Here is a 9,117-nt window from a genome sequence, read left to right on the forward strand (position 1 = left end):
TTGTTCATACCAAAAACGAGATAGGTTCATAACTAATTTATTCATGTCAAGATAGGATATATAATAAAATATATAAATATAAATAAATTCTAGTATGTCTATTAATGTAATTTTAATATTTGTTTTATTTATTTAAAAAACCATCATTTAATTATATGTGATCAAGTAAAAAAAATAGGGTTTTGAAAATTAATCAACTACATTTTTAAAATTGTAGAAAATTTAATAATAATAATAATAATAATAATAATAATGAGTAGTGCTAGGGAGCCAATGACCTAAGTGTACAATGGGCTAAATCTTTAGTTTATGAATCAAATGAACGTCACTTATACTATGCATAATAACCATCCGGATACCAGGGATACCCATCCGGATACCAAGGATAATAAACATCTCATGTTATAAAAAGTTAATTTTGGGTTCACCAAGGTTCGAACCCTTGACCTTCCGCATCTGGAATTCTTATACCATATCCTGAAACCACTCATCCCAAAAGCGTAACTTGACAAGACAATGTAACACTAATAATAATATCTCTAATACTTTCCAAACCTTCATTGTACATATTGTACGCTTAGGTCATTGGCTCCCTATACTTTCTCTAATAATAATAAACTAGCTTTTAACATGTTACATCTAAATAGCCATTAAAAAAAGTGAATTTTGATTAAACAATAGACACTACGGTAACATTAAACAATTCTTTAAATAGTTAAAAACTAGGCACTTTTTAAAAAAGAAAACGAACTAAAGCTTTTCCCCCTCAACTTCTGTTAATTGTTGTGAACAATTCTCTTGAGATTCTAGGTCATTTTAAAGTTTATCAAAGATGTGAAAGTAAAATGGACGACTTTATATTTTAAAAAATAAAATAAAATATCCCATAAAAACAAATGTCATAAATAAACATACCCAAAATATATTTATGTGAGAACAATAATATAACTTTCACATACTAATTAAGATTCAATTTTATTATGTGATGATATGTTTTATCTGTTGTCTGTGATTAAGGGACAACAGCACATCTAGGATGGTGGCCAATAATCAATAATATATATAATAAATAATTTTTATAGTAATATTTTTTTAATAAAAATATTATATATATTCTAAAAATTATATATTATTTAATTTATTTTTAATATATATTTTATATTTTTATATATTTTATATAAAAATAGTTAATTTGGTAACTAATTTTTTTATATATACGTAGCATATTTATTTTTTCAAACAATATATATAATAATGATCTGCAAAAGTGGCTGCTTCATTTTTAGTGCTTTATTTCATCAAAGATTCCTGTGCATATGTTGTAATATATATAATGGAAGATGCCATAATGCCAAAATGGTGGTCCATGAATTCCTTTTCTAAAAGGCATTCGTTAATTTATGAGTTGGAGTCTATCTACTTGTACTCAGTAGGATCCAATCTTTTCTTTGGATATTTTACTTTAATTTCAAAAGTAGATTTCATGAAAAATATAATAATTATATGTATAAATTAATAAAGAGAATATACCAAAGAAATTAAAATAAAAAGAATTCCCTCTCCCTCGCATGCACTGAGAACTGCTCCAATAAATTGATCAACAATCACACTTTTATGACAAAATGTTCAAACTCAATAAAACAGTATGTATAGTACATCGATTGGTTGGAAATTAAAGCTATCATCCCTTCAAACGAAGAATGTTTGTCTCACCAAAAATGGAACAACGTTTCATGTCTTTTAGCTTCCACATATATTATTCTTAATTCATTATATCTCAAGCTTGTGTAAATTAATAGTAAACCGTATAAGCATTTCATTTATCCATCATTAAGAAATTCCATTAATTAATTAGATTACCCTTATGAAAGTTTAGGACTTCCATTTTATTTTGAAGTTATATATACGCCTTCCCGAATTGTAGTTAACAGTGTGTTTGCATATCCAGGTATTTTATTTAACCTTTTCTTTGCATATTTATAAATAACAAAAAATATTTTCAGTTTCTTTTATTAAAAAAAAAAAACAAGATAGCTTTTGATTAAACTTAAATTTCAGTATTTTTCAACTAAATGAAAAATTAAACTGTAAAAGCTTTTCTCTAAAAAATAAGAAAATAAATAAACAAACTCTAAGACGCTTTTGGAGTGTGATTTCATTATTTTCTGTTTTTACTTTTAATATTTTTCTATAATTTTGTAGAAAACAGAAAATAATAAATAAAACAAAAAACATAATTTTATTTTTTTATTATTATATTTTTTTTTACAAAATCCTAAAAACATTCAAAAAGAAAACATAAATAAAAACATAAACCAGCCTAAATCTTCTATGATCATGCAACCATTGTTTTGAATATAATCTTTGATAATATTGCTTTATCTTTATGTATATACTATATAATGCTTTAGTTTTAACAAACAAATATAAGAGCCTCTTTTCTTCATATCCTCCCATCTCCTGACATAGAAGCACATTTATAATTGAAAGATTTAACAAATAATCAAGCAAGTTTTTATTTTCTAGTAAATTGAGAAATAGAGTTTGTTATATTTATTTTCTGACAAAAATAATGAACTAGTGTGATAATAATATATACAGTAAGATTGCTCATTTTCCTTTATAATTATGAAGTTTACGTGATAATAATGGTATTGTTTGAAATATGTTTACTCTTATAATTATAATCGAAACGTTTATTTTTTTTTTTTATCGAAATAGAGATAAATTCCAAGAAATAATGAATTATTTGAACATGTAATCAGCTATAACAAGAAGGTTGAAGTTGTAATATATAGTAAAATATATATATGATGACAAGGGAAAATTAAATAGCATTCATACTTGAAATTAAGTAAAATCATCTTGAACAAGTGGAGTAAATAGTACATACACTACTAATACAAGAAGAAGAAAACAACAACGAGTTAATTAAATATAATATTGTCCTTAAGTATCATAATAATAAGTCAGGACCATATTTTCCTTACTTGACATACAGACTCACATGAAACTGAAATCCTTCATCACCCTCCATCATAAATATATATTGAAGATCATAGCCTTATATTATATATGTAGATTCATTTATTCAACAGTGCAGGTGCAGCCCTTGACATCAAATGCTTCTCAGAGGCCTGAAATAATAATAATAATAATAATAATAATAATAATAATAATAATAATAATAATAATAATAATAATAATATGTATAGTTTGGTTTAGTACTTACATTATCCATCTTATTAGCTTGATTGTTGCTCTCCAACATTAGCCCAAAATGAATATGAGGAAAATGTGCCCACTGTATAAAAAAAGAAATAATTTTCAGGTTAATTATTATGCATATATATAAGAATTAATCTTAATGCAATTCTTTTATATATACATTGCCAATATATTTCTATATTATATAAAATCTAATAATCTAATTATCAAATTACACGTATAACTTTTAAAATAGTAATCATTTTTGTATGATGAATGTAATAATTAGACAAATAATTGTATATCTGATGATAATTATATAATAATTTAATTTTGTTATTCGTACGTTTTTTGCTGAAGTACTGAATGCTTCTCTGTGACTGATATCAGGATTATTAGCCTTAATCCTCTGGATCTCTTCCCTGAATATCAACAAAGACATTTCAAAGATGCTTTAGTTAACGTTGCAAATATATTATTATTATTCAATGGAAATATTATCACGGTAAATTATTATTATTATTTGTAAATGAATAAAGCATTAGTTACTTTATGAACTGATTATAAGCAGAAGGTACGCGCTGCCTCTTCTCGGGTGCTGGAAAAAGAAAATAACAATTCATCATAATCACGACCCCAATTTATTAAAAAAAAAATACATGTATACAAAAAAAACGCAGTTATTAAATTAACTGATTTGATGATTAATTTTTAATATATTGTATAATATAAAAAATTAAATATTAAATTAATTATTTAATTTTAATATATTGACAATATAAAATATTTAATACAATTATATATTTATTCATGTAATTAATATAAAAAAATAATTATTTTTACTGATACGACGTTATATACATAATAACACGAAAATTTACAAAAATAGTAAATGGGTAAATAGTAAATACACTCACGGCGGTTGACAGCCCTTTCCTGAGTAACATGATTGGTAGGTGCACGCATTGATGCAAGCCTACTACTATTGTTGCATTTGGAAGAGGAGCCACCATTATTCATATTAATATTTGTGTCAATCCTATACTCCTGATTGCACTGCCCAGGGCCCTGCATCACAAAATTATTTTTATTTTTTTTTATTTATTCCAATCACCCCCTCTTCAATTTTAATTTGCAAATAGGGTGTGGTAGAGAATAGGTAGATAGGTATCTGTGGCTGAGATTGGTGAAGAAATGAAAACAGATTATAGTCAGAAAGAAAAGAAAAAAAAAAAAAAAAAAACAAAGCAGCTTTAAAATCACTGAGCATTGTTGGACAAAGAATACAACTCATCAAACAAAAACCCCTCATTTAGGGATCTACACCATATTATTAAAAATTGAAAAACCTAGCTAGGGATTCGAAATTTGGAATCAAACGAAATGAGATTATTATAATAAATTTGGATCCTTTTTGTATATACGTGATAGTATATGGAGGGTTAGGGTTTAGGAGAGGAGTGTAGATAGTAAAAAGTGTGAAAAAGAGAAAGAGAAAAAGTGTGTATAGTATATAGGTTCCTTGGTTATGGCGGCTGCAGGTATAGTAATAGCTTCCACCACTAGTGAAGCTAGCTAGGACCAATTCAATTCGATTTTGTTACACACAAAGACAAAAACTTATCTACCTGAGAGAAAGAGAAAGAGAGAGAGGGCTTCGATTTTCTCAAAAGGAATAAATAACAACATCGCAGAAACCCTAGAAAGTTAGGTAGCTAGGAATTAGGATCCTGAATTGAAATCAAATCAAGAGAAATTGAATTAAAAGCAGGTTTCATTGAATGAAGAGAGAGACCTGAAGATCTTGCCATGAGAGTGATTGAAAGGCCGCAGCCATGTTTACGGACCAGAGATTGGTGCAGTGACCGCATCGAACCGTTACCATGTCGAACAAGCTGCTGCATGGAACGCTCACCTGAATTCAATGAAGAAGATGATGATTAAGAAGATTCGGAGGTTTTAATTTTCTTCATGAGGCTTATTTTTATGTCTATGACTTTTCTTTGACTGCAAAAAAGGAAAAGTCCATAACAATAGATGGAGACCTCACTCTATCTATCATAAACACCCCCCCAGAAATAATAATAATAAATTAACTCATTTTAATTAATTATTTAATTATTATTATTATTAATAACTACTGGTTCACAAAAAAAAAAAAGAAATATATATATATAGCTTGTGGTTTACAAAGCTAAGGATCTTAATTTCCTTTTAGTCCTTGTATGTGTATATAAATGAACAAGAAAAAAATAAATTAATTAAATAGGGAAATAAAATAATGAATGAAAATATGTATGTATATATGTATATGAATGAAGAAGGTAAGCAAATTAATCTGAGGATCAAATAAATAATCAGATCTATAAGATGAAGTAAAAGAGAGAGGATGAAATTAAAGTAATATATAAATATATACCGCAAGAACAATGTTGCAAAAGTTGCAGGGTATGTAGCACAGTTGCTCAGGTCCAGCATCCATGCTGCAGCTCGACATCATGATGATGATGATGATGATGATGATGTGTCTCTGATCTACTCTTCTCTATGGAAAGAAGAAGAAGAGAATAAGAAGAAGATGAAGCAAGCTAAGGTCTTTCTCTCTCACACACAGGAAATTAAAGTTGAAGAGGGCAAAGGGCTTTTTATTCTCCTTCTTTGCTTAGATACCGAGGATATATATATACATCAATAATAATATTATTAGAAAGAAAGAAAGAGAGAAGAATTAAGTGATGTTCTGAGAAGAATTTGGATGGAGAGGAAGAGGGCACAAGGCAGAGAGGGAATGCTGGGGCCGACCGCTAAACCAAAACAAAACTGCTTTTTAGTTTACATTTCTACTGTATTAAAATCAGCCATCAAAATTAATTATTAATATAAAATATATGTTAAAATATAAATAAATATTAAAAATAAATTAATTTTTATATATATTTATATATAATATATTAATAATTAATTTTAAGTATATAAATAATATTTTTATTATTTTAAATACATACAACGATACTAGACACACACTAAAATTAATTATTAACTAAAATATATATATTAAAATATAAAATATATATTAAAATTTTATTAAATTATTTATATATAGTGATTAATTTAATATGTAAATAATATCTTTGTTTAAAATATACCTCAATATATAATTCTTCCATTTACATATGTACTATTTTTTTGGGCTTCCAAAATATTTATATCAAAAAATAGCATTTGTAATATTTTTTGTAAATACTTATCTTGTATATTTTTTTTATAATATAAAAGATAAAATTTTTATTTGTTTTTATTTTATTTTATTAATTATTTCTAATATAAAAAATAAAAAATATCTATACAAAGATAATATATATACACGCTACTCCACGCCACAATTTTCTTTTTTTCTTTTTTTTTTTATTGGAAAAGGGAAAAACTTAACTGATATTCAATCAATTTTATATATTTTTATTAATTAGTGATTGATTAAAAAAATTAATTCTCAATTTCTAGTCGAATATTTATATGTTAGAATAGTTTAATTTCCGGTCCTATCTTCGATTGTGATGAAATGATAAATTGTATTCATATCCTCACTCTAATTTTGTTAGGGCTACATCTTTTATAATAAATACTATTTTAATTAAATAAATAATTTTATATTATTAATTAACAAATAATTTAAATACATAATTAATTAATAATAACTATATTTTTATATAAATATAAAAAATATTTAATATATAAATAATTTTTTTCAGTCACTATATGCGGTGTAACTAGCATATATAAAGGTTTGTTTGGGCTTTTAACTTTGTGGTTATGATTTTTTTTTTTTTTAGGGTACAGTTAGTCTTTTCAAGAAAGAACCAAAACTACTAGCTACATATGATTCAATTGTAATTAGTTTATTGTGTTTGATCATACTGTAAAAAATGTTATCAAAAAATAAAAGAAAGAAAATAAATTAATAGAAAAAGAAACTTAGTTGTGTATTTAGGGTTTGCTTAGTATTATTTCCTTCAAACCTCCCTTTAATTAAGCTGGAGGGTGTATCCAAATCTAAAGTTACAAAGACATCATCTGCAAGCTAAACTATAACTATTACAGCTTAACAATTATTAAGATATTTAATAGAATATATATTCTAGGAATTGGATTCAACGGGGTGCTTATAATATGCTTTCTAGTATTTATAATTAAGGATAAGTACTATAAGAAACTAATAAAAATTAGTCAACATGAGTTTAGATGTGTCATTTTTAGTTTAGAATGTGTACTTTCTTTTAAATGTGAAAATTTTTTGTTGATTGATTATTAACTGATTTCTGTAGAGAGATTTTAAGAAATATTTTTAAAAATCAACTTGTATTTTCTGGAATAAAAAGACTAATATGGCTTACTAATTTAAAAATAAAAATATAAAAATCATTTTTTAACATATCTATGTCTATTATACACTAAGTTTAATTTTTTTATAACAACAACAAAATTTTATCCTATTATATGAAGTGAGCTATATGAATAAAACAAATACATTATTAAATCGTATTATTTATCATGTTTATAATATATTTTCTTTGACGACTATTTTATATATGTATAGTCTTTTTTTTATCTTCCTCTACTTTTTGTCATATCTATCTTTCATCTACTTCGCCTTTTTTATTGAATTTTTTGTCGATCTTATTTCCACATGTCCAAACTATCTAAGATAAAATTCTATCATTTTTTTAGCAATAATTCCATTCCAGTTTTCTCTCTTATATTTTCACTTGTTATTTTGTCCATATGAATTTGACTACTCATTCTTCTTAATATCTTCATCTCTCGTATACTTAACTTATGTTCATGTTCATCTTTTATTATCTAAAATATTATTCGATATATCATAGTCTGTCTAATGACAGCACCACCTTTAAATTTAAAATAAAAATCTTTTTATCACAAATAAAATCAGACCCATTCTAAACACTTTAAAATTAGCCCGGTAAAAAATTATTAAAAAAAGGAAAAGTAGTTTTGAATAATACATAAACTTGTATTTAATAAAAGTGAAGATTGAGATGATGATTATTCACTTGAAAATATTTTTACATAAAGATTTAAATACGTGTAGTGTTACGTTAAAATATTTAATTAAACATGTAAAAATATGAATAAATTTAAAGGGGTTTTTTTAAATATATAATAATATTATGAAGTAGGAATTTATTATGATTGAGGATTGGAATATGAGAGTGACCACTTGCACTACTCGATCAGAAGACACACCTGCAAAGTCCACAGCGGACGAGGGGGGCGAAATTTTATTACTACAGTCTCACTTCTTCTATACTCTAATTATACCTTCTATTTTTTTTCTTTTATTTCTTAAAAAAAAAATCTAAATAGATAGACTTGAATTCAAGAATTTCAAATTCAGCTTCTTAATTGATCATATCACACAAAATGTCCAAAATATCCATCTGAATCAGTTATATAGGATAGATTTTTATTACACGTACAAGGTACAACACTATATGTGATAGATTAGTAAATAAAGCAAAATAAAATAATGACAATTTTCTCTTACTTATTAAGAAAATAATATAATTTTGTTACTTCTTGTTTCTAAAATTATGAAAAGAAATTAAAGTAGAAAAAATAAAAAGACATTTTTGTTCGACTAAAACCTTAAATTATCCGTAATAATAGAGTTTGTGTGTGCATACCATATGTGGTGTTTGAATTTCATATCCCATATTAGATAATTGTACTATAATGTTGCTGTCAATTTGGGTGGTGAAAAGTGAGGGATGTCTTTCGTTTCCTTTAACGACTTTTTTTTCTAGCAGCTTTATTTGTTTCCAAGGGCTAAGCAAATCAATCATAAAACTTTGGAACAGTTACATCAAATATATATAAATATGACACTCAAAA

At 25.4% G+C, this 9,117-nt stretch overlaps 1 protein-coding gene across 2 annotated transcripts; it reads right to left on the bottom strand.

The window, feature by feature from the left end:
- Positions 1–2,827: 2,827 nt before the first annotated feature.
- Positions 2,828–6,063, bottom strand: LOC112723285 (axial regulator YABBY 5). 2 transcript variants are annotated; one of them, XM_025774599.2, is made up of 7 exons: positions 5,627–6,063; positions 5,003–5,122; positions 4,125–4,275; positions 3,757–3,805; positions 3,554–3,629; positions 3,233–3,304; positions 2,828–3,137 (listed from the first exon to the last, which is right to left on the bottom strand). In XM_025774599.2, exons 1-7 carry the CDS (start codon positions 5,705–5,707, stop codon positions 3,084–3,086), a joined length of 603 nt encoding a protein of 200 aa, XP_025630384.1. In that variant the 5' UTR covers positions 5,708–6,063; the 3' UTR covers positions 2,828–3,083. The 2 variants fall into 2 exon arrangements, with proteins under 2 accessions (XP_025630384.1, XP_025630383.1); XM_025774598.2 differs by having other exon boundaries at positions 4,119–4,275; positions 5,627–6,054.
- Positions 6,064–9,117: the final 3,054 nt, after the last annotated feature.

The sequence above is a fragment of the Arachis hypogaea genome, chromosome 11 (assembly GCF_003086295.3).
Source record: "Arachis hypogaea cultivar Tifrunner chromosome 11, arahy.Tifrunner.gnm2.J5K5, whole genome shotgun sequence".
In the NCBI taxonomy this organism is placed as follows: domain Eukaryota; kingdom Viridiplantae; phylum Streptophyta; class Magnoliopsida; order Fabales; family Fabaceae; genus Arachis; species Arachis hypogaea.